General features: G+C 36.5%; 1 protein-coding gene across 10 annotated transcripts in view; it reads right to left on the bottom strand.

Moving 5' to 3' along the window:
• LOC123925775 (WD repeat containing planar cell polarity effector) overlaps nucleotides 1-26,903 on the bottom strand; it is a 473,517-nt gene that overhangs the window by 272,862 nt on the left and 173,752 nt on the right. For all 10 annotated transcript variants that reach the window (XM_045979285.1, XM_045979289.1, XM_045979283.1 and 7 more), the window contains one exon: nucleotides 9,442-10,051. In XM_045979285.1, the coding sequence (XP_045835241.1) occupies nucleotides 9,442-10,051 (610 nt within the window). The remainder of the gene's footprint in view (nucleotides 1-9,441; nucleotides 10,052-26,903) is intronic.

The following is a 26,903-nucleotide window of genomic DNA, read 5'->3' as shown; positions in this document are numbered from 1 at the left end:
TTACTATCATCATCATCATTTAACTGGAATAGTTATAGGATTTAGGATTTTAAAAAGTGTATTAGTTCATAAGAAAGATGCCGAAATTCTTCATATTAACTTCAAGTCACATCAAAATGAGAATTTGTGCTATATCTGACAGGACTCAACTTGATAGGGAATCTGGGTAATTGCCCTGACTATACTAAGCAATAAAACCTCATTATTCTTTTTGTGTTGGTAGAATCAGTGAATGGTACTATCCAAAAGCCTTCATGAGCCTGCAATCAAGCACTGGAAGCTCTCATAAATCAAGGTGGTTCCTTGGCAGTAGATATCAATGTGTAGGAACTTTATAGGGAACCAAAATTATCTGAAATCTGTTGACTCCATCTATACCCTAAGCAATACTTCTAGCAAAAGAAGGAACTGACCTGTCAAGTAAAAAGACTAAATAATCAAATTGCTCATAAGGTGATAAAGAGAAAATCTTAAAAAGTAGCTAAAGAAAAGGACACACATAAAAAATTATGAAAAACTGAAAACTTTGCTTCTGAAATCATGTAAGCCAAAAGACAACAGTAGGATTTTTTTAAATGCTGAAATAAAAATGAATTATACTAAAATTCTATATCAAATATCAAATGTATCTATACCAAAATACATAATAAAGAGTTGAAAATTCATGAAGAATCAAAACAATCTTTAAATGTACCTGATAACAAAGTTTGAAATAATAAAGCAAAGAGTGATAGAACTAAAAGAAGAAAGAATCAAAACCACAATTATAATTGGAGATTTCAGCATTTCTCCCTAATTGAGAGAACAGGTAAACAAAATCAGCAAAAATAGAAAATACTGGAAAAACACTATCAATGAATTTGACCTTATATTTATAAAATATTTCACCCAACAACAGCAAACTACACATTCTTTTTACGTGTACATAGACTATCAACCAAGATAAGGTATATTCAGGGTGATAAAACAAGCCTCAATAAATTTAGCTGCTTTGAAATCATACAGAGTAGGTTCTCTGACCACAACAGAAATTAAATTAGATATCAATATAGAAAGATGTCTGGAAGATCTCCAAACATTTAGAAATTAATCAACATTCTTTAAAAAAAAACAAACAAACTACGATTTAGGGGTGCCTGGGTGGTTAAGAGTCTGACTTTAGCTCAGGTCTCAGGTCACGATCTCAGGGTCCTGTGATGAAGCCCTACATTGGGCTCCCTGCTCAGCAGAAGTCTGACTGTCCCTTTCTCTCCCCTTCTGCCTCTTCCCCTACTTGTGCTTTCTGCCTCTCTTTTGGATAAATAAAATGTTTAATAAGTAAGTAAACAAACAATGATTTGAAGAAATCACAGGGGCACCTGGCTGGCTTAGTCAGTAGAGCATACAACTCTTGATCTCAGGGTTCCAGCCCCATGTTAGGGGTAGAGATTACTAAAAAATAATAATAATATTAATAAAAATAGAGAAGAAATCACAAAGTAAATTTTAAAATATTTTGAAATGAGTAAAAATAAAAATATAATACTGAAATTTGTGAGATGCAGCTACAGCAGTATTGAAGGAAACTTCTAGCTTTAAATATTTTTTAATTAGAAAAGAAAAAAGATCTAAAATCAATAATCCAAGCTTTCATGTTAAGAACCTCTGGAAAGAAGAGCAAATTACCCCTATTGTAAATGCAAGGATGCAAATGATGAAAATAAGAAATAGAAAATAAAAAATACCAATGAAATCAACAGATAGTTCTTTGAAATGATCAGGAAAATTGACCAACATCTGTCTAAATTGATAAAAAAAGAGAGCAGACACAACTTACCACAATCAAGAAGACTATAGAACTACAGACATTAAAAACTAATAGTGATTAATATGAGTAACTTTAAACAAACAAATACAATTTAAATGAAATGGATTCCTTGAAAGATCCAAACTCTCAAAGCTCTTTCAAGAAGGAATAAATAACTTGACTCTGTTTAATTTAAATTTGAATTCATAGTTAAAGAACCTTTATGCACAAACACATACATGCATGTGCTCACGCATACACACGAAACCTGCATGCCCAGATGCCTTTATTGGAATTCTCTCAAACATCAGAAGAAGAAATAATATCAACTCTATTCAACTCTACACAACTCAAAATATAAGAAGAGGGAGCACCTGACAACTCATTTCATGATGTTAGCATTACACTGATATCAAAAATGAAAGCGATATCACAGGAAAAGAAAAACTATAGACCAATATCTCCCACAAATAGATACAAAAATCCTTAACAAAATACTAGCAAGTCCAGCAATATATTAAAAAGATCATGTATCATGAACAAGAGAGATTTATCCCACAACTGCAAGGCCACTGAAACATCTGGAAACTAATCAATATAATTTACCGTATGACCAGAAAAAACATGATCATTTCAACTGATGCAAAAAAGAGCACCTGAAAAAATTCAATATCCACTCAAGATAATGCATCTCAGCCAACTAGGAAGGTAAGGGGACTTCCTCAACCTAATAACATAATACTTACAGTGAAAAAACTAAATGCTTTCTGCCTAAGATCAGAAACAAAGCAAGGATGTCCTCTCTTGCCACTTCTATTTAATATTGTACTAGAGGTTCTAGCTAATATAATAAGGGAAGAAACCAAAATAAAGGACATACAGATTAAATAAGAAGATATAAAACTGTTTTTAATTGCTATTGTTATAGTCATCTTAGAAAGTCCTAAAGAATTTACAATGAAGAAATGAGTTTAACAGGGTTGCAGGATACATGGTCAATATTTTAAAATTTTATTTCTATATAATCTCATTGAACAATTAAAATTATAATTAAAAATACTATGTAATTAAAATACTATGCAATATTGTAATCAAAAATACTATACAGTATTAATACCATAAAGTATTAAATAATATACAGTACTAATACTATACAGTATTAAAACATTATACAGTGTATAGTATAAGAATACAGTAGCACCCAAAACCATAAACAATATATATATAAGATATTTACACTTTGAAAAACACTGCTGAGAGAAATTTTAAAAGATCTGCGTAAGTACAGAGAGATACTGTGTTCAGAGATTGAGAGACTCAATACCGTTAAATTGTCATTCCAACCCAAATTGAACTATAGATTCAACATAATCCCAATCAAAATCTTAAGTGTTTTTATGAGACTGACAAGTTCATTTTAAAATACACATAGAAATTCAAAGAATCTAGAGTAGCCAAACAATTCTGAAAAAGAACAAAGTTGGAGAACAGTATTTGGTTTCAAGACTTACTGTAAAACTACAGTAATTAAGACAGTGTGGTACTCACTGAAGTATAGGTAGAACAGTTGGAGAAAATATAGTCTGATAGAAACATACACGTATGGTCAAGGCAATTCAACAGAGAAAGGTCAGTCTTTCCAACAATTGGGTCTGGGACAAATGAATATTCACATTTAAAAATTAATTTCAATCCATGCCTCATGCCATATGCAATAAATTAGCTTGAAACAGACCATAAACTTAACTGTAAGAGCTAAAACCCTAAAACCTCTAGAAGAAAACAGGGTTAGACAAATACTTCATAGAGTACATGAAAAACACAAGTCATAAAGAAATTTAAGAACAGAATTTCATTAAAGTTAAAAACTTCTGCTACCTGAAACACACTATTAAGTAAATGAAAAGTTAATAACAAGCTGGAAGAAAATATTCATAATACTAGTAACCTACAAAGAACTTGTATTCAGTATATAAAAACTAGAACTCAGTAATAAACAATCCAACTAAATTTGGGCAAAAGATTTGAAGTCATACTTCATCAGAGAAGATACATGGCAAATAACCATATAAAATTATGCTCAACTTCAATAGTCATCAGGGAAAAGCAAATTAACACCATTAAAAACCCATTAGAATACCCCAAATTAAAAAGACCATTAATGCTAAGTGTTAGGATATAGAGCAACTAGAACTCCAAAATAGTTTCTTCCTCAGTTAAACATACACTTAACCTATGGCCCAGTCATTCTACTCCTGTTTTTCCCGGGAGAAATTAAAACATATGTTGATATAAAGAAGTGTACACAAAAGTACTGGCATTTTTATTGATATTAGCTTAAATCTGGAAACAACCCAAATGTCCATTAACATGTGGAACAATATACAAATTGTGGTTTATCTATATAATGGAATATTACTCAGTAATAATATTACTCAGAAAATTTACAGATATACACATTAATATGGAAGATTCTCACAGATAAATGCTGAGTGAAAGTAGTAAGACCTTAAAAATCTACTTTATGAGTTGTTTTCTATGAAATTTAGAAAAAGCAAATCTAATCAGTAATGACAGAAAGCAGGTCAGTGCTCTTTACATTTGAGGGAGATGGGGAACGGCTGCAAAGGGGTTTGGGAGAATTTCTGGTGATGGAGATGTTCTATATCTTGATTGTAGTGGTAATCATGAGAATATATGCATTGGTTAAAACTCATTAAACTGTACATCTGGCATGGGTACATTTTATTTTATGTAAATTATATCCCAATAAACTTGATTTAAAAACCCATTATCACTCTAGTTTAAAGAAAGCAGAATGCTATCTGGAATAACAGTCCATTTCAAATAATATGAGATCCAATTTTAAGATGAGTAGGCATCTAATAAATTATCTGACATTCTTTCCAGCAATAAATTACCCCCAATTACCACTTGGGTATATCGTAATAGCTCATTAAAAATAACTTTTTTGAAGGAAACATACTTTTCACAAAAATATTGAGAAAAATCATACTACTTGTTTTTTAGACAGAGTAACACACACACACACATGCACACATACATTTTGCCTTTGATTTTCAAAAGCCTATGAGAAGGGCTTTAATTATTTCTTGCTTGATATAATCACTAGAAGATTTAACCTTTTCCCAACTTTGCAGGCTCTAGTTAGAGTACTAGAGGGGCACTCCAGGTGGATGAAATACTACTGAAACCACCATGGGAAAGAGAAGGTGTGAGAGCACATGCCGTGGATGGGGAGCTACACTTCTGCAAAAACAGCTGCGGAAATGAAGCCTGAGAAGCAAACAAGGGTTTATCAACCACTGAAGGATTTCAGGCCATGACCAAATGTGCAGTTAGATCACTCTGGTGGCAGTTCAGAGGATTAACTGTGGAGCAGGATGAGAGGATTGGAAGGCAGAACATTATAGACAAAAAGCTACTAACTTGATCACTGCTTGGAAACAGGGAAGGTCGAGATTAAGGCCATTACGGTAAGGCTGAAAAGAGATGTTTCTGAGAGTATTTAGAAGGTAGAACTGATGGGACTTGGCCACTGACTGAATATGGCATTAGGGGTGAGGAAGGATTCTGGATGATTTCTGACTTGGGATTCCATCTGAGTAACTGTACCATCCACCAAAATGGAGAATATAAAAGAAATAGGTTTGGGGTAAAGAAAATTAGAAACTCTCACTCTGTATAAAATGGGAGGAGAGCTAAAAATGGAACCTTAGGGAGCCTCAACATATTCATGAGTATCCAGAAGAAGTGTATGAAAAAGTGATGAAAAGGTGTATCTCAGATCACAGAGGGCAGTATGATGAGAATTCTGTGAAGTAAAAGTGGTCAGCAAGCATCAAATGCTGAAAAGTCATAAAGTAACACTAAATATATATATATATATATATATATATATATATGTGTGTGTATATATACACACACACACACACATATATGTATGTGTCAAGTAGGAAGTCTCTGGTGACCTTTCCAAGAGCAGTTCCAGGACACTAAAGATTCAAGCCAAAATTTGGTACTGTGAGGAATGAATGGAAAGTGAAGAAGCAGAGAAAGTCAGCGTTCACTATTATTTCAGTGAGTCTGACTATGAAAAGAAGAAAGAACATTTGATTAGTAACAAGAGAAACAATTTTAAGGAAGAGATGTTTGTTTTATGGTGTGGGCTGGGCCTCTATCTACTGGTGTAACAAGATTCACAGGGGAAGTGGGGAGGATGACAACATAAAGGGATCCATAGGAATGTAGTGGGATCCAGACTGGAACTAGCAGTGGAACTAGTCTTAGGTAAGAGGAAGGGCTCCTCTTCCACTGAATTGAGAAGGAAAGATTTATATCCATGATAATAAGATTTATGTTCAAGATAAATTGTTGATTAGGGGAGTGGGTAGTTGGTGAGGAACAGATAAACTTAGTGAAGTGCCAATTAAAAGGTAAGACTCTGTTGAGAGGGCAGGGAGCTGATCATATGAGTTTAAAGAGAGCAGTGAAAGTTGAAAAAGGTACTGATGAGAATGCAAAAGCTTAATATCTTTGTAATATAATTAGGGACTCCTCTTTTGAAAATTAATTTCAGTCTACATATGTGGAAATATGGGACAATGACTGCCAAGCAAAGAAATCTGATTACATTTTGCTTTACATAAAACAGTACCTTTGGCTTCCATGGAGGAGGATGATACTTCTAGCTCTCTCCTGAGGAAGACATGCTCTTCAAATTCTTCTAACAGTAGTGGTGACCTTTTATACACCCGCAACATTTGTGTGATGATTATAAGGATTTAGAATGGAAGTCCTAGCCTTGGAACAAAGTTTTCCTTCAACATTACACTGACCTATTCTAAAAGTCAAACTCCAAAAATCTTAGCATATTGGCACCAGCCACTACCACGTTTACATATGACAGCATTCTATTTTAAACTATGATCTATGTCAGCTTCTTAAATTGTAAGCTACACCTTGCATGTCAAATTTTCCAAAGGCTTGCATAACAAGCTTATGAAAAAATCTCGTAAATGCTCCCTAGTGGAGAAACTGCACATGCAACTACCTGTTTATATATGCAGTAACTTGAATTATACATGAAAATTCCACATGGATGCCCAGAATCAGCACTGTGTTAATTCAAGAAGTATATTAAAATTTTTGGATGTATTTAGTAGCAGAACCTAAGAAAAATCTGTTCTTTAAACAGGGTTTTCTTAAAAAAAAAAAAAAAAAAGATCTGTTAGTTGGAATCTACTGTTTCAAGGAATCAACTCTTCCTAGAAAAACTAATTTGTAATAAATATTAATCTTATATTTTTTTAAAATTCTGGGAAACTCCATATTTAGATCTTTTAAGGAGTCTGTAAGCCTGTAAAATTTCCCCTATCCCATAAAACTTAAGAGTCATATTGAAAATAAAATTAAATGATAAATGTCAGTTGCAGAAGTTATCACCTTTTCATTTGAATGCTTGACTTCTATTGGATAATTCTCTTCCAAGAGACCTTCTTGGGAAAAAGAGGTGACAGCCAACTCATTGCCTAATTGATTTAGGAACAGTGCCCAGGGAGACAGTCCAATTAAGTTTACAAGCTGGCAATTAGCAGGAAGCCCTCTAAATCCCTACACTGAGAGCCTGTTTACTTTAGTAAGAAGGCAAATGTGCTAGAGATAGGAAGAGAAAGCTGTGCTTTTTGCAAAGCTGTTGTGAGTAGGCCCACAAGGGAGGGCTGAAGAAAAGCTAGGTATATGTGGGCAGACAGCCTTTTGTTTGACAGGTAACTGGGTAATTTAGAGAGACAGAGAGAGAGAGAGAGAGAGAGAGAGAGTGAGAGTGTGTGTGTGTGTGTGTGTGTGTGTGTGTGTGTTTTAACAGACATGCAAAACATCTAACATCCACTTTAATGAGTGTTGTGTATGGAGACATAAAACTGTTAAACATGTAGCTGGGCAAAGTAGAACTGGATCATTTTACAATAAACGAGATTCCAAACATTTTTTTCTTGGACAACATGAACATTATAAATAGATTTAAGTGCATTTTTATTATGTGGAGAGAATACAGCCCTTACATTATATTCATTATATCTTTCAGGTTAAATAAGTCATTTTCAACTAGATTTATTTCATCGGTTCAATTTCAGAGGTTTAGATACGTTACAAAAAAAAAAGTAAACTCACAGCTATTTAACAAATCCTACAATGTCTTTACAACCTTAACTTGTATGACAGAAATCATGTAATGAGCTTAGAAATATATTTACTTTTCTATGTTTTCAAGTTGCAATAATATGCATTAATTAAAATCTAGTTTTTAAACCTAAGCGAGGTTCTCTCAAGAATGTTAAGTTATACAAAACTACCTAAAGAATATTATAGGGCATAGCCGGTAAGGCAAAACTGCAAAAGACAAATAAATCATACTAATACAATTTTATTTCAAAGTTTCCTGGTTGAGGGTGCCTGCTGGCTCAGTCAGTAGAACATACTACCCTTCATCTTCAGATTGTAAGTTCAAGCCCCACGTTGGGTGTAGAAATTACTTAAAAATATTTAATATATTTTTTAAAAGTTTCCTGGTTGAAATGGGCAACATTAATACATGATTTTCATAATACTGAAAAATCTTTGTCAATATTTTTATCTAAAGGAAACAAAAGTTATACACTCTTTAACCAAATTCTCCAAACATTCACTTTTTATTTTTTTAAGATTTTATTTATTAGAGAGAGAGAGTGAGAGAGAGAGAGACCATGAGAGGGGGGAAGGTCAGAGAGAGAAGCAGACTCCCCGTGGAGGTGGGAGCCCAATGCAGAAATCGATCCCAGGACTCCAGGATCATGACCTGAGGCAAAGGCAGCTGCTTAACCAGCTCAGTCACCCAGGTGCCCCAATTTCTCTGTGTTTAAAACATCTGTCTGACACATTCCAGTCTGGGAAGCAATGGATACCTATTATCTAAAATAATAGAAAATAGAAAAAAAAAACATCTTATTCCTACAACACAGAACTTTTTAAAAAATATTATTTATTTATTTATTTATTTATTTGACACAAGAGAGTACAAGTAACAGAGAGAGAGAAGCAGGCTTCCTGCTGAGCAGGGAGTCTGATGTGGGGCTCCTTCCCAGGACCCGGGATCATGACCCAAACCAAAGGCAGCCGTTTAACCAAATGAGCCACCGAGGTGCCCCAAAACAGAACTTTTTAACAGGCATAGTAAGTACTTTTAAAATGTTCATGTATGTATTGATTTTGGATATTAAATGTGGAAGTTTAAGACTTTTGTGCATCACAATGGACAATTAATGCAGTTTCCAAATTGTTCACTAATGTTCCTTAATGTTCCTAACGTTTAGAAAATCATCCACAAAGCTTTCTTAAAGAAACTATATGAGGTCACCAGGCTGGCTCAGTTGGTAGAGCACATGAGCTGATCTCAGGGTTGTGAGTTCGAGCCCTAAGTTGGGCATAGAGATTACTTGAAAAAAGAAAAAAAGGAACTATACGAAATGTTTGAAAGGCAAGCTTATTTATGGGATAACACAGAAAACCTCCATTTCTAGAATGGTTTTATTCTCTTAATCATAACATCACCATCATGAACATTTTAATTTACTTACTCACCAACTTTCTTGACTTACCAAGTTTAAACAAAAGTGCACCCAAAGGTCCTCTGTCAAACCTGAGAAAGAGGAGATCATAGATGTCCCCACGTTCTGGCTTCTGAGAAACCACCTGAGGAGCTATCCACTGCATTTGAACAAGACTGCTGGAAATGTCAAAGAATTTATTGAACTGCAGAGTCTCCCTGGGTGAGCGGTCTTCAGCCAGGAGCTGGATATTAATAGGGGATAAAGCCATATCAAAAATCTGCAGTTCCCCTTGGTTGCTGCCAACTAGTAGAATGGCACCACCTGGGTGGCAACTTATTAATGAAGGCAAAAGTTCAGCCTGGGCTAAGAAAGTTACTCTACGGTGAGTTTCATACAGAATTACTGAAGAATCTTCACAGCCCAGAATTAGTTTGTCTTCAGTAATATTCCTGCAGCAGCTAATGGCCTTTGATCTTAGTGGTATTCTAGTTACTGATATACATTGGATTTTGTTCCGAACGCATTCATAGATGCAGCTATCAGCCATGGGCTCTTTGTCTACACTGATGGAGTTCTCCACTGTCAACATCTGATAAGGCTGTTTGGTGCCAAAGCGAACATCCAGTAGATCCCATTCTGTGCGGACACAACTCAGGACCTGCAAAAAATGTATCATTTATGTTCACACAGACCTTGGTTCTTCTTCGGTTGTCACACACAGGACTGCATATTAATCCATCATCATACTGAAGAGCATCAATTATCACCCTAAACATCAGCAACATATAAGTATGTGTCTGCTATATATTTTTGTATATCTAATTCTCACACATAACATATATAAATATATGGCACATATAGAATACAGCTACAGAAATTATAAGATTTTAACATTAACACATTGTTTCTGAAAGTCCATAAATAACTTAAAGACAAATATGTTCAATATATAAAAATTAACAAGGTGGCCTTTTACTAAGATAATATGGTTAGCAGAATACCTAAAAACATCATAAGTTTAATTTTTTAAAAAATGAATAAAGGACTTTAAACAATTTAGCTAATCTCACTCCTATCCACTACCCTTCCCAATTCTGAAACTTTTGATAAATTACTTACCAGAACACTTCTAATTAGTAGTGCAGGGTAGGCAAAGGAAAAGAACTAGAACCCTGTTAACAGTCTTAAAGAAATATTTTACTATCAGAAATGATCTGAAGGTTGTTAAGTAGACAAATGATCAAGAGAAAGAAATGTTATATAATAATGCACTGGTTTTAAAAACAAAACAAAAATTAAGACCTGATAAGTAATATGATTTGTCACTATTCATGAAATAAAATTTTTAAATCATATTTATTGTAGGTAGAAAAGGCTATAAGGAACACCTGGGGCAGAAGAATAAAGAAATAAAACAATAGGTCATTCATAAAATCAAAATGCTAAGGACACCAACCACAAAGAGCCAACTAGGCTTTAAGCTTTAGCCAATCAAATAATTTCCTTTCTTCACTTCTGCACTTTCTCTACATAAGCTTATGCCCTGGTTCCTCTCTGCAGAGTTCCTAACCACTTCTAGCTTGTCGCTGCCCAACTAGAATAAATTTTTGCTCAAATAAACTCTTAAAATTTTAAATATGCCTCAGTTTATCTTTTAACAACTTAACTCATGTCCTTTGCCTGAAATCCACATAGAGACTCAGTTCTTCCTACCAACCATATTCACCCTTGAAGAATTAGAACAAATGCTATTCTAGTTTCTGGATTCCTTCCAGCTGGGTGGCAGGCAACCTTTCTCTCTTTGATTGCACCTCCTCTGTTCACTCTTCCCCACTGTAACTTAGCCAATGACTTGCTTGGGACATTCAACCTTTCATTTACTTCTAATATATTTTTTTAAGATTTTATTTATTTATTCGACAGACAGAGATCCCAAGTAGGCAGAGCGGCAGGTGCCGGGGCGGGGGCGGGGGGAGCAGCCTCCCTGCTGATCAGAGAGCCTGATGCAGAACCCTGAGATCATGACCTGGGCTGAAGGCAGAGGCTTAACGGAGCCACCCAGGAGCCCCTACTTCTAATATTTGAACAAACATCCTCCTTTTTACTGTAAGCTTAATAAAAACCTGTCTCATCTATTTTACACTTCTTTTATGTATCTTATGTAGCAGCTAGCCAAAACCTATGCAGGTAGTGGGTATGCTGTAAACTTTTAAAACTATGAATTAAATACACATGCATAATATAATGCTGGTTGATATACCATACTTCCAGAAGGCTTAACGTTTTGTAAAGGAAGCCTCTGGGCAGAAAACTGAGAGGCCAACTGACTCTGAATAGGGCCTGTACTCCAAAGAAATCCCAAAAGGAAGAGCCTAGCCAGATGGCAGTCTTAGTATATTACAAATTAGGCTCAAGGTCCAGGGAGAAGGGTCACAGGCTTCCTGATTTCCCAAGAGTTTATGTCAACCCAACAGGTTCTGTAGTTTCACCACAAGAAAGGGTAAGTATGATATTGCGATTTATAAGAAATCTATATGTATGATTATTCAGATAACCAAAATATATTTCTCATATATATTTAGTCTTCTTCCACAGTTCCTGGCTCACAGGTCCCAAACTCTTGGAATTTCCTAAGTGCTGAGAGTGAAAAGGTGTCTTTTGTTAAGTTAATGAGGTGGCTTTTGTGAAGTACCTAAGGGTGGGGGTTGGTTGTCAGGGGCTGTCAACCACGTGTTCAGAGGGTTAGAACTTTTGCCCCATCCCCAGACCTCCCAGAGGGAAGAGGGGCTGGAGGATAACTCAATCACCAATGGCCAATGATTTAATTAATCATGCCTATGTAATGAAGTCAAAAGGAGAGTTTTGAGGTTGGTGAATTTATGGAGCTACCAGGAGAGTGGAAGCTTGGAGAGGGCCTGCAGGCTCTGAGTCCTTTCCCCATACTTTGCGCTATACATCTCTTCTATCTAGCAGTTTCTGGGTTATGTCCTCCTATAATAAACTGGTGATCTAATAAATAAAATGTTTCCCTGAGTTCTCTGAGCCACTCTGGCAAATAAATCAAACCGAAAGAGGGGTTAGAAGAATCTCTGACTTACAGACAGCCAGTCAGAAGTCCAGGTTGTTTCTTTAGACTGGCATCTGAAGTCCAAGGAGGAGGCTGTGGAAACTTCCAAACTGTAGCTGGTAGGTCAGAAGCACAGGTACCAAAAGGGTTTTGTTACTGGCATTTAAAGTAAGGGTGGGGTGCACTCTTTTAGGATGGAGCCCTTAACCTGCGAGATCTCTAGTTAAATAGTATCAGAATTACAATACCCTGTTGGTGTACAAGAATTGCTTGTTGGTACGGGGGAACCCCCCATCCCACCACTGGAATTGGTACCAGGAAAAATTCTATTGTCAATCCCAGATAACTCTAAAACGCTAATCAAGGTCAGAGGATCACCTGCTATCTTCTCCACTAAATAGCTCAAATTCATTTAAGAAATGAAAATGTCTATATGACATAAAGATACCATAGAAGTTTAAAGATAAGAAAGAATCCAGGACAGCAGAGGAATAGGAGACCTTAGTTTCATCTGGTCCCAAGAATTCAACTAGACAGCTACAAATCATTCTGAACACTTGCAAACTCAAACAGAGGTCTAAGAAGAGAATAGTTGCAACTATACAAATAGAAAATTGACCACTCTCTGCAAGACAGGAGATGTGGAGAAGTGAATCCAAGGTGATATATGGGAAGAGAAACGATAGGGGGAGGGAGCCTCCATAAGCCAGATATCAGAAAGTGATATAGCAGCAAAGTGAAAAATCAGAACTTTTAGAAGTCTGATTTAGTGAGGGACAACCTTGCCTGAAAGGTGCTCAGGTGAAGTGGGGCAGAATCCTAGGTGGGACAGTGTGGTCTCAGGATCAGAGGGGTCACAGGAAGACCAGGGTTGCCTGAGTGAGGCAGAGTTCCCAGGCATTGGAAGTGGGAGGCTGGTTGTAATCAGCTAGACCAAGAGTGGGCTCTCAGCTTGGAATTGCTATAAACCCCCAACCATGGCACCGTCGGGTGACTGATGAATAAGCAAGGGCCCAAGAAGTGGCAGAACTGGGGAGATTCCCCTTCCTCTCCTGGAGAAGAGCACTGCGGGTGTGTGCTGCAGGAGTCTGCAGGGTTTGGAGACTCAAAACTGGGTCATGTGCCTGAGAAAGAAACACTTGGTAACAGGCAGGGTCAGCACAGAGAGCGGAAGGAGACCAGAGAGACAGGAGTGACTAACTGCTTTTCTCCGAGGTTGCACTAAGGAGTGGGGCCCTGAACTCGCAGTGATGGGACTGGAGATGGGGAGGGTGCCATATTCATTCTCATCCTCAAAAGCAACATGGAAAGCCTTCAGGAAACAAAAGCCACATAGAGAAATCCAGAGAGTTACATAGCCTGGCCCCCTGGCAAGGGCAGTGAAATTCCACCTGAGCCAAACACACTTGAGAATCAAAGCAATAAGCCCCTCCCCCAGAAGATCAGCAAGAAAAATGAGCCAAGACCAAGTTTACCAATCACTGAGAACAACAAAACTCCAGCACTCCAGGAATATAGTATATAGAATTCATGTTTTTCCCCCCATGATTCTTTAGTCTTTCAATCTTAATTTTTTTCTCTTTCCTTTTTTAACCAATTTCTTATTTTACCAACTCTTTTTTAAAGTCTTTTTCAATGTTCATTTTTACAGTTATGTTCCATCCTTTTGTTGTATTTAATTTTATTTTCATACATATATATATTAAGTTTTTTGGGTTGTTTGTTTGTTTGTTTTTTACAATTTTGGGATTCAGTTTCTTCTGAGAGACCTAAATACATCCAGAATCTAGTCTATGGCTCTGTTCTCCTCACCTGTTTGATCATATTGTTTCTCTTTTTCTTCTTTTTAAAATTTTTGTTTTTTTAAAGTCTTTTTAAATTTTCATCTTTATAGTAACATTCTATCCTTTCAATTTATTTGTGTGTATGTGTGTATATATATGTATGTATGTATGTGTGTGTGTGTATAAATATATATATGTTTTTCTTTCTTTACACTTTTGAGATGTAGATTCCTCTAACAAACTGACCAAAATACACTTGGGATATAGTGCATTGCTCTGTTCTGTTAACCTGTCTATTTATATTCCTTCCTTTTTTTCTTTTTTACCTTTTCATTTTCATTTTTACAGTTACATTCTATTCTTTCATTGTATTTAATATTATTTTTGTACATATATAAGTTTTTATTTATTTAGAATTTTGGCATCTAGTCTTCTTTTTAAAAAATATTTTATTTATTTGAGAGAGAGAGCAAGCAGAAGCAGGGGGAGTGGCAGAGGGAGAGGGAGAAGGAGGCTCCCCACTGAGCAGGAAGTGTGATGCAGGGCTTGATCCCAGGACCCTGGGATTATGACCTGAGCTGAAGGCAGACGCTTAACTGACTGAGCCACCCAGATGCCCAGCATCTAGTTTTCTAACAGATGAAAATACACACAAGATCCAATGTATTGCTCTGTTCTGTCCACCCACCGGTCTGATTATATTCCTTCCTTTTTTTTTTCTGGTTTTGGATCTCATCTGATTTGTTTAGGGTATATTTCTCTGGGGTCACTGTTGCTTAGTATTTTGTTCTCTCGTTCATTTGTTCTTCTATGGACAAAATGACAAGACAGTAAAACTTACCTCAAAAAGGAGAACAAGAGACAGCACTGACTGCCAAGGACTTCATCAGTACGGACATAAGATGTCGGAAATAGAGTTCAGAATAACAATTATAAAGATACTAGCTGGGCTTGAAAAAAACATAGAAGAAACCAGAGACTCCCTTTTTGGAGAAATAGAAGAACTAAAATCTAATGATGTGGAAATCAAAAAAGGCTATTAATGAGATGGAATAAATGGAAAATGGAGGCTCTAATGCTAGGATAAAAGAAGCAGAAGAGTGAATTAATAATATAGAAGACCAAATGATGGAGAATAAAGAAGGTGAGAAAAAGAGAGATAAAAAATACTGGATCACAGGGGAGAATTTGAGAGAGAAGTGATACCATAAAGCAAAACAGTATTAAAATAATAGGGGTCCCAGAATAAGAGGAAAGAGAGAGGGGCAGAAAGTACTTTGGAACAAATTATAAAAGAGATTTACCTAATCTGGGGAAGGAAACAGGAATCTAAGTACACAAGGCACAGAGAACCCCTGTCAAAGAATAAAAATAGGTCAACACCCTGACATATAATAGGGAAACTTGCAAATCTCAGAGACAAAGAGAAAATCCTGAAAGCAGCTTGGGACAAAAGGTCTCTAACCTACAAGGGTAGAAACATTAGATTGGCAGCAAACTGATCTAGAGAGAACTGGCAGGCGAAATGGGACTGGCATGATATATTCAGGGTGCTAAAAGAGAAAAATATTTAGCTGGTCATGATCTCGGATTCCTGGGATCAAGTCCCACACTGGGCTCCCTGCTCAATGGGGACTCTGGTTCCACCTCTGTCTCCCACCCAGCTCATGCTCTATCTTAAAAAAATAAATACATAAAATTTTAAAAAAGAAAAATATACAGCCAAGAATACTTTATCCAGCAGGATGTCATACAAAATAGAAGAGATCAAAATCTTCCAGGACAAACAAAAAACTTCCATTATTATTATCACAAAATAATTTGTGATCACCAAAACAGGCCTACAAGAAATATTAAAAGGGATCTTTTAAGCAGAGAGCCCAGAAAGGAAAAAACACAATATACAAAAACAGTGACTTTACAGGTAATACAATGGCACTAAATACCTATTTTTCAATAGTTATTCTGAGTGTAAATGCCCAAATCAAAAGATATAGGATATCAGATTGGGTAAAAAAGCAAGACCTATTGATATGCTGTCTGTGAGAGACTCATTTTAGACCCAAAGACACCTCCAGTTGAAAGTGAGGGGGTGGAAAACCATTTATCCTGTTAATGGATATCAAAAGAAAGCAACCATTATATCAGACAAAATAGATATTAAACCAAAGACTGTAATAAGAGATGAAAAAGGTCACTGTACTGTAATTAAATGGTCTCTCCAACAAGAAGATCTAAATATTGTAAATATTTATGCCCCTAACACAGGAGCAGCCAATTGTATAAAGCAATTAATAACAAAACTAAAGAAACACATTGGTGATAATACAATAATAGTACAGACTTTAACACCCCCACTCACTGAAACGGACAGATCATCTAAGCAAAAGATTGACAAGGAAACAAGGGCTTGGAATGACGCACTGGACCAGATGGACTACACAGATATATTCAGAGCATTCCATTCTAAAGAAACAGAATACACATTCTTCCTGAGTGCACATGGAACATTGTCCAGAATAGATCACATCCTGGGTCACAAATCAGGTCTCAACCGGCACTAAAAGGCTGGGATCATTCCTGGCATATTTCCAGACCACAGTGCTTTGAAACCTGAACTCCACACCACAAGGACATTTGGAAAGAACTCAGATATGTGGAGATTAAAGAGTATCCTACTAAAGAATGAATGGGTAAACCAGGAAATTAAAGAGGAATAAAAAAAATTCACGGAAACAAATGAAAATGAAAACACAACAGTTCAAAACCTTAGGGATGCAGCAAAGGTGGTCCTTAGAGGGAAATATATAGCAATACAAGCCTTTCTCAAGAAATAAGAAAGGTCTCAAATACACAACCTAACCTTATACCTTAAAGGAGCTAGAGAAAGAACAGCAAATAAAGCCTAAACTCAGCAGAAGAAGAGAATTAATTACAATTAGAGCAGAGATCAATGAAATCAAAAGCAAAAGAACAGTAGAACAGATCAACAAAACTAGGAGCTGGTTCCTTGAAAGAATTGATAAGATCAATAAACCTCTAGCCAGACTTATCAAAAAGAAAAGAGAAAGGACCCAAATTAATAAAACCATGAATGAAGTAGGAGTGATCACAACCAATACCAAAGAAATACAAACACTTATAAGAACATATAATGAGCAACTATATGCTAACAAATTAGTAAATCTGTAAGAAAGACGTAAAAACTACCAAAACTGAAACAGGAAGAAACAGAAAACCGGAACAGACCCATAACCAGTAAGGAAATTGAAGCAGTAATCAAAAACCTCCCAACAAACAAGAGTCCAGGGCTGGATGGCTTCCCAGGGGAATTCTACCAGACAATTTCAAGAAGAATTTTCTGAAGCTGTTTCAAAAAATAGGAATGGAAGGAAACCTTCCAAACTCTTTCTATGAAGCCACCATTACCTTGATCCCCAAACCAGACAAAGACCCCATTAAAAAGGAGAAGTACAAACCAATATCCCTGATGAACATGGATTCAAAATTTCTCACCAAGATACTAGCCAATAGGATCCAACAGTACATTAAAAAGATTATGCACCATGACCAAGTGGGGTTTATTCCTGGATTGCAAGTGCAGTTCAATATCCATAAATTAATCTATGTAATACAGTACATAGATAAAAGACAGGAATCATATGATCTTCTCAATAGATGCAGAAAAAGCATTTGACAACGTACAGCATCCTTTCTTGATTAAAAGCTCTTCATAGTACAGGGATAGAGGGAACATACCTCAATATCACAGAAACCATATATGAACAGTACACAGTGAATAAAATTCTCAATGAGGAAAAAAAAAATTAGAGCTTTTCTCCTAAGGTCAGGAACACAGCAGCCATGTCCACTATCGCCCATTGCTGTTCAACATAGTACTGGAGGTCCTGGCCTCAGCAATGAGACAAGAAAAATAAAAGGCATCCAAATTGGCAAAGAAATCATCAAACTCTCACTATTTGCAGATGACATGACACTCTATGTGGAAAACCCAAGAGACTCTACCCCAAAATTGCTAAAGCTCATACAGGAATTCAGCAAAGTGGCAGGATATAAAATCAATAGACAGAAATCAGTTCCACTTCTATACAATAACAACAAGACAAAAGAAAAAGAAAGTTAAGGAGCCAATCCCATTTACAATTGGACTAAAAGCCATGGGATACCTAGGAATAAACCTAACCAAAGAGGCAAAGGATCTGTACTCAGAAAACTATAGAACACTCATGAAAGAAATTGAGGAAGACACAAAGAAATGGAAAAACATTCCATGCTTTATAGATTGGAAGAACAAATATTGTGAAAATGTCCATGCTACCTAGAGCAATCTATATAGCCAATGCAATCCCTAACAAAACACCATCAGCTTTTGGGGCGCCTGGGTGGCTCAGTGGGTTAAGGCCTCTGCCTTCGGCTCGGGTTGTGATCCCAGGGTTCTGGGATCGAGCCCCGCGTCGGGCTCTCTGCTCAGTGGGGAGCCTGCTTCCTCCTTTCTCTCTGCCTGCCTCTCTGCTTACTTGTGATATCTGTCAAATAAATAAATAAAATCTTTAAAAAAAAAAACAAAAACACCATCAGCTTTTTTCACAGATATGGAACAAAGAATCCTAAAATTTGTATGGAACAAGAAAAGATCCTGAAGAGCCAAAGGAAAGTTGAAAAAGATAACCAAAGCTGGTGACATCACAATTCTGGAGTTCAAGCTTTATTACAAAGCTATAATCCTCGAGCTTTTGCACAACATAGGAAACAGTCAACAAAAACAAAAGATAACCAACAAATGGGATACAAAGGGCTAGTATCCAAAATCTATAAAGAACTTCTCAAACTCAACACCCAAAGAACAAAAAATCCAATTAAGAAATGGGCAGAAGACATGAATAGACATTTCTCCAAAGAAGACATACAAATGGCCAACAGACACATGAAAAAATGTGCCACATCACTTGGCATCAGGGAAGTACAAATCAAAACCACAATGAGATACCATCCCACACCAGTCAGAAAGACTAAAATTAGTAAGTCAGGAAATGACAGATGTTGATGAGGATGCAGAGAAAGGGGAGCCCTCTTACACTGTTGGTGGGAATGCAAGCTGGTGCAGCCACTCCGGAAAACAGTATGCCCGGTTCCTCAAAACGTTGAAAATAGATCTACCCTATGATGCAGCAATTGCACTAGTAGGTGCAATAGGGGTAGGTGTATCTACCCCAAAGATACAAATGTAGTGATCTGAAGGGGCACCTGTACCCCAATGTTTACAGCAGCAACGTCTACAATACTCAAACTGTGGAAAGAGCCCAGATGTCCATGGACAGATGAATGGATAAAGAGGATGTGGTATATATATACAATGGAATACTACTCAGTCATCAGAAAGTTGTAATTTTGCCTTTGCAATAACGTGGATGGAACTAGGGGGTATTATGTTATGCAAATAAGTCAATCAGAGAAAGACAATTATCATATGATCTCACTCATATGTGGAATTTAAGAAATAAAACAGAGGATCACAGGGGAAGAGAGGAAAAAATAAAACAAGACAAAAATCAGAGAGGAAGATAAACCATTAGAGAGTCTTAACCATATGCAACAAACTGAGGGTTGCTGGAGGAGAAGTGGTGGTAACTGGATGACAGACACTAAGGATGGCATGTGATGTAATAAGCACTGGCTATTATGTAAGACTGATGAATCACTGACCTCCACCTCTGAAACCAATAATACATTATATGTTAATTGAATTTAAATAATAAAAATCTAAATGTATATAAATAAAAAGGAAAATAATAAAGATTTAAAAATATTTGAGTGTGTGTAGGTTTCAATAGAGTAATCCCACCAAAAATAAGAGCAAGCAAGAAAATAGGGTACTATGCTAATCACTTTTCATACATTATTTTATTCCATCTTTTTAATACTCCAACATTTGGTATTACAATCTATGTTCTAGAGATAAGGAAAATGAGGGTCAGATGGTTTACAACGTCTTTGATCCCAAAGTTACTAAGTGATAGAGCTATAGTTTCAAACCCAGGTCTGTCTGACTCTAAAAACGAAGGTTTCTGCAAGACACCCTGCTTTGCTAGCACAGGGAATCAATAGTTCTTTTCCACTTTTCCATGAATGTCCCAACTTTTCCTCAATGTGATCAGAGGGCATGAATGAGAAGAACTACAGGGCATTAGGAACCTCAAGTGTAGTGGAAGGATCCTCACAGAGCTAAGCAGTGAGAATTAGGTGAAGGAAATGAAGAGACAAATTATGCAAATGTCAATGGAGGCTGGTAACCTAGGGATGAAAAAGGGGCTTGTGCTGATGATCTGGGAAACCTTACTTAGCATGACTGAGGAAATATGGAAGGCAAGGGTGTTAATAAACTGACTTCTTTTAAAGATGCTTCTTTCTTGTATTGATTGAGTTGTACTAAAAATAGACAGCATACTCTGTAGGTGTAAAAGTAAAAACATCCCAAAACGAACCAAATACAAACTAAACTATTTCCTCACCACAAAAATTATACAAACACAAACATCTTTGCCAGTTTCTGCACTTGTATAGGAGATAAAAAGGAAAACTAAGTTTCTTCTATGATGCTACATGAAATTTTTTGAAAATAGTATTATGTCATGAATAGAAAGGGTCCAACTTATATCCCTTTTAAAATATAATAAGATGACAGCATTAAAATCCAAAATACCTATAGGCTTAAAAGTATTTGACATAGTTAGGTTCAGAATTTAATTCTAACTTGGACTTGACCCTGTACAATAGCCACAGAGCAACGCTACATAGCAGAAGCAGCACATAACAGGGGCTGACTCCTTGGTTTTGGTGACAGAGAGCTCTTGAGTCTGGGTCAAGATAACCCCTTGGAACTGTGGTTTTCTCACCTCTAAGATGTGGATTTATTCACCTGTGCTGCAGGATTGCCATATGACTTGAAAATGACAGGGGCACCTGGGTGGCTCAGTGGGTTAAACCTCTGCCTTCGGCTCAGGTCATGATCTAAGGGACCTGGGATCAAGCTCCACATCGGGCTCCCTGCTCAGTGGGGAGCCTGCTTCACCCCCCCGCCCCCACTCCCCCGCCACCTGGCTCTCGGCCTACTTGTGATCTCTGTCTGTCAAATAAATAAATAAAATCTTAAAAAATAATAATAATAATAATAACAACATACAGAGGAGACAGCAATAAATAGTGGCTATCCTTTTTGTTCCTGAAGAGCAAGTCGTAGTTTTTCACAAGAACAGCATATAAAAAGAATGAGAGACACTAATCCTAAATAAATTCCAAATCTGGTTATTTAGAATTTGTGGCTGACACTTAACATAGTTGCAAACTATAAATGTGGAAGATAATTTTAAACATAGGAAAGATGTAACCTAGAAGTTAATATTAAAGTGATTTCATTATTTATGATATTTAGTGCTGGGCTTGACATATGGTAGTAGCTCAATAAACATGACTGACAGAATATATTTTAAATAAGATATACAATGTTCATACTTAATTGCATGCTTTTAAATTCATTTAAAATCATACTTAATTATGTGATATTTAAAGACAGTCAATATTACCAGAATCAACATTTCATTCCCTGAAAATATGAAATCTGTACATACAGATACTGTCATGATAAAGTTATCAGGTACTATTATAAACAAGAAGCAGTAATAGATACCTAGTGACTTAAGCATATGTACATAGAGAAATGCTCATAAATAATCTGACTGACACGGCACAAAACCTTATTGCAAATTTCGGTCAATCAGGAATACTGCAATGATAATTGCATATTACCTAATGTGATATTAATATTTTTAATTGATAGGAAAAGTGGACTGAGATTCCAGTTAAAATTCTGAAGCAAGACATTTTGTTTATAAGAAGTAGAAGAAACAGGTAATGATCAATTAAAGTAGACTCAACTCAGCTAAAATAAAGCAATGAGATGCAGAAGAAGAAAATTCAGTCCTTCTGTTTTTCTACAAAAATGCTAATGTGATGGACCGAGGTTATGAAAATGAAGTGTTATATCTGCATTTTCAGCAACTTTTTAAAGTTATTAAAATATATCCTATTGACTGAAGAGCTATATGAAGGAAAATGTGTCAATACATATTTTAGCTATGAGATGCTCTGTTAGCAGATCATTTGCAAATAAGAAGTTGAAAACACCAAGTGCAATTATGCAGTTATTGCAAAATATCAAGAAAAAAACAGACTTTTAAAAATCTAAACTTGCATATACTAAGACATTTCTCATATTCATGCAGCTAGTTTTTCCTCCCCAAATGAACTTAGTTCAAAGTACTAGTCAGGACATAATCACGCCAAGAAGCAATGTTAAGATAAAGAAATTTAAAAATGTGGTGTGTAGTGAAGGGAGAAATGTTAAGTGACAATGCCCTGAGGGAAAAAGCACAAAGGAGAGGAAAGACAGAGAACCTTGGCTGGTGACTTTCATGTAAGCTAGCAAGATTAATTTGAATTCTACTATCACCTTCCATTAGGCATGTTTAATGCTATCCTCTACAAACTTCATGATAAAGAATCTCTCATTGAGTTCTTGGCCTTTTTTTCTTTTTATGGAGGTCTAATTGACATTAACATTATATTACTTTTAGGTGTTGAACATAGTGATTTGATATTTGTATATATTGCGAAATGACCATTACAGTAAGTCTCCTTAATATCCATCAACATACATAGTTACAAAGTTTTGTCTTGTGATAAGTACTTTAAAAAATTTTTTTAATTAACATATAATGTATTATTAGCCCCAGGGGTACAGGTCTGTGAATCGCCAGGTTTACACACTTCATAGCACATACCTTCCCCAATGTCCATAACCCCACCACCCTCTCCCAATCCCCCTTCCCCCGGCACCCTTAGTTTATTTTGTGAGATTTAAGGATCTCTTATGGTCTGTCTCTTTCCCAATGCCATCCTGTTTCATTTATTCTTTTCCTATGCCCCAACCCCCCCCATTTGTCTCTCAACTTCCTCATATCAGGGAGATCATATGATAATTGCCTTTCTCTGATTGACTTATTTCGCTAAGCATAATACACTCTAGTTCCATCCACGTCGTCGCAAATGGCAAGATTTCATTTCTTTTGATGGCTGCATAGTATCCCATTGTGTATGTATGTATGCATGTGTGTGTGTATATATATATATATATATATATATATATATATATATATATATACACACACACACATGCATATATCACATCTCCTTTATCCATTCATCTGTTGATGGACATCTGGGTTCTTTCCATAGTTTGGCTACTGCAGACATTGCTGCTATAAACATTCGAGTGCACGTGCCCCTTCGGATCACTACATTTGTATCTTTAGGGTAAATACCCAGTAATGCAATTGCTGGGTCATAGGGTAGCTCTATTTTCAACTTTTTGAGGAACCTCCATGCTGTTTTCCAGAGTGGTTGCACCAACTTGCATTCCCACCAACAGTGTAGCAGGGTTCCCCTTTCTCTGCATCCTGGCCAGCATCTGTCATTTCCTGACTTTGTTAATTTTAACCATTCTGACTGCTGCGAGGTGGTATCTCATTGTGGTTTTGATTTGTCTTTCCCTGATGCCAAGTGATGTGGAGCACTTTTTCATGTGTCTGTTGGCCATCTGGATGTCTTCTTTGCAGAAATGTCTGTTCCTGTCCTCTGCCCATTTCTCAATTGGATTATTTGTTCTTTGGGTGTTGAGTTTGATAAGTTCTTTATAGATTCTGGATACTAGCCCTTGTGATAAGTACTTTTAAGATTTACTCTCTTAGCAACCTTGAGTTCTTGGTCTTAATCCTATCTTCAGGCATTCCCCAGATAAGGTGAATTCTGAAATCTAATAACTCTTTAAAAGATTCTTAAAACATACATGCCAGCTTCAGGAAATGATCAAGTAGAATTCAGGTGGGAATGGCTCTGATAAAGAACATGGTGCAAAGTTTTAATACAAGCATAATGAAGAGCCAAACAATGAGATGGGGAAGAGCATTATAGATAACTAAGGGATGAAAAAATGGACTTTATAATGTGTAGTAATGGGCTCCAGGTCTCCAGAAAAAGATCTCTGTTTTAATTCTAAGGTAATAGGAAGGCACAAAGAAAAGCACAGAACCATGGGCTAAAAGGCTATGGAGTGTTCCAAGTGGCCAATTTGGAGAGACTGTGACACCAGACAAGAAGGAGATGACCATGGTTCAATGTTTTATTTTTTGTTGTTTGCTTTTTGGTCTTTTTGCTTTTTTAAAGAAAACTGTGTAATAAAGAAAGAAATGATAAGAACTTAAAAGTTCAAGCTAAGAAAGAGCAGACAAGATAAAGAAGAGCCCTAAAGGACTTGGAATTTCCCAATTTCAAGGATAAACAGGCCGGTAGTCTCCTTCCTAAAGTGAATTGTTTCAGTCAAGTTTAAATCAGTCAGCTTCAAGGTTGAAACTTGAAAAACATATATTGAGAAGACTTCATTTTTATTCTTAAAAAAACTAAATTTGAAAAAAAAAAAAAAGTAGACAGAACTGATCCAAAAGTCATTGAAAAAGGAACAGTACAGACAAGGAAAAGCATAAGCAGTCAATACGACTAATGCCCTGTCTGGAAGATATTTTTAAAATTAAGAAACCACAGAAAGTAGAAAAGCAATTACAGTGAGCTGGAGATAGGCTCAAGATTGTCATGTTTCATGTTTAGCTGTAGAGGGTTGATTCAAACTTAAGTGTTTATTTTATCGGGGCACCTGGTTGGCTCAGTCAGTAGAGCAAAACTCTTGATCTCACGGTCATAAGTTCAAGCTCCATGTTGGGCAGATAGCTTTAAAAACTATGACCAAGAATACAGCATCCCTGATTCTGGCACTACAGTTTTGAATCTCTCTAAATCCCCACATGAAAGAAACAGTTCGACTAAATGCAAAGCCAAAAACCCATGGATGACTAGATAAGGATTAAAAGAGAGAGAACATTATATGTAATGACTTTATGCTCCAGTAATGTAAATAAAGTATACCTATTTAAAAATGGAAAGGAAAGAAGTGGTAAGAACATGGGCAAAAAATTTTCTGAATGTTCTCATAAATTTATATTAATAGTGGTAGTATTAGTATGATTATTCTCAGACCATTAGGTAAATACTGTGAAATGAAGCAAGCAAGTAATTATGGGACAAATATAATTTGTCCCCCACGTACCAGCAAATTAGGACTTTTAGTATGAAAAAGAGGAGATACAGATGTAATACAGAAGAGATTAAATTTAAAACCCTGTATCCTGAATTCAAGTTAGAAGTAACAATGAGAACTCACTCTGAAAACATAAATACATAAAACCTCTAGCTCATTCTACTAAAACAATGACCAATCCAGTAAGAACAACACACTATCCCTAGCTCCCAAACTTGGGCTTAAAATACTATTTTCCATTAAAAGAAACCAGAACTTATTGAAGATATGGCTAATTCCAGGTCTGAGGAAGGAAATGTATAAGATAAGCATGAAAGATTATTTGTCACAGTGAATAGCAGGGAAGCTACCCAAGACTACTGAAGTCATGACAGAAAAAGGAGCCAACTTGTAGAGGCTCCCAAACATAAGACAAGTCTGAGCTTTCAAAATGATAAGAAGTACAATTTCTAAAACTCATCAAGTCGAACAATATGTTTAAACCCATCAATTAATAATGCTACTTGAAAAACAGAAACTAATTGGTTATCTTCAAGGAATAATAAGGAACCAATTGATTATCTTGAAAATTGGCAAATAAAAGAAACTGACATTTATCCTGATTGTACTATCTATATGAATTCATCCACTGGGAAAACAAATAGGAGATGAGTGGAATTATTTCTTTATAAAAGTATCCTAATTAGTAAATGAAAAATAATAACATAATTAGAATATCACCATTTGCAACCCTACTGAATATAGGCACTGATCATTAAAAGTTGCTAACATTAAAAGACAAACAACCAGGGGGAGGAGTCAAGATGGCAGAGAAGTAGCAGGCTGAGACGACATCAGATAGCAGGAGATCAGCTAGATAGCTTATCAAGCCATTGCAAACGCCTACAAATCCAACAGGAGATTGAAGAGAAGAAGAGCAACAATTCTAGAAACAGAAAATCGACCACTTTCTGAAAGGCAGGACCAGCGGAGAAGTGAATCCAAAGCGAGGGGAAGATAGACCGCAGGGGGAGGGGCCCGCTCCCAGCAAATGGCAGAACAACGGAGCACAAAATCAGGACTTTTAAAAAGTCTGCTCCACTGAGGGACATCGCTCCAGAGGCTAAATTGGGGTGAAGCCCACACTGGGTCAGCTTGGACCCAGCTTCCGCGGGGTCACAGAAGGATCAGGGGTGTCTGAGTGTCACAGATCTCACAAATATTAGAGCGGGGAAGCCAGCCACAGAGACAGAGCTGAGGAGTGAGCTCTCAGCACGGGGTTACCTTGAACCAGTCACAGGCTGGGTGAGCTAAGAGCGCAGCCGGAGGCCGGCAGACAGGAGTGATTCAGCACTTTTCTCTGAGGGCGCACTGAGGAGTGGGGCCCTGAACTCTCGGCTCCTCTGGGCTGGAGGTTGGAAGGCCACCATTTTCATTCCCCTCCTCCGGAACTCTA

The sequence above is a fragment of the Meles meles genome, chromosome 15 (genome assembly GCF_922984935.1).
Source record: "Meles meles chromosome 15, mMelMel3.1 paternal haplotype, whole genome shotgun sequence".
Taxonomy (NCBI): Eukaryota; Metazoa; Chordata; class Mammalia; order Carnivora; family Mustelidae; genus Meles; species Meles meles.
This window is presented reverse-complemented; position numbering and strand designations above follow the sequence as displayed.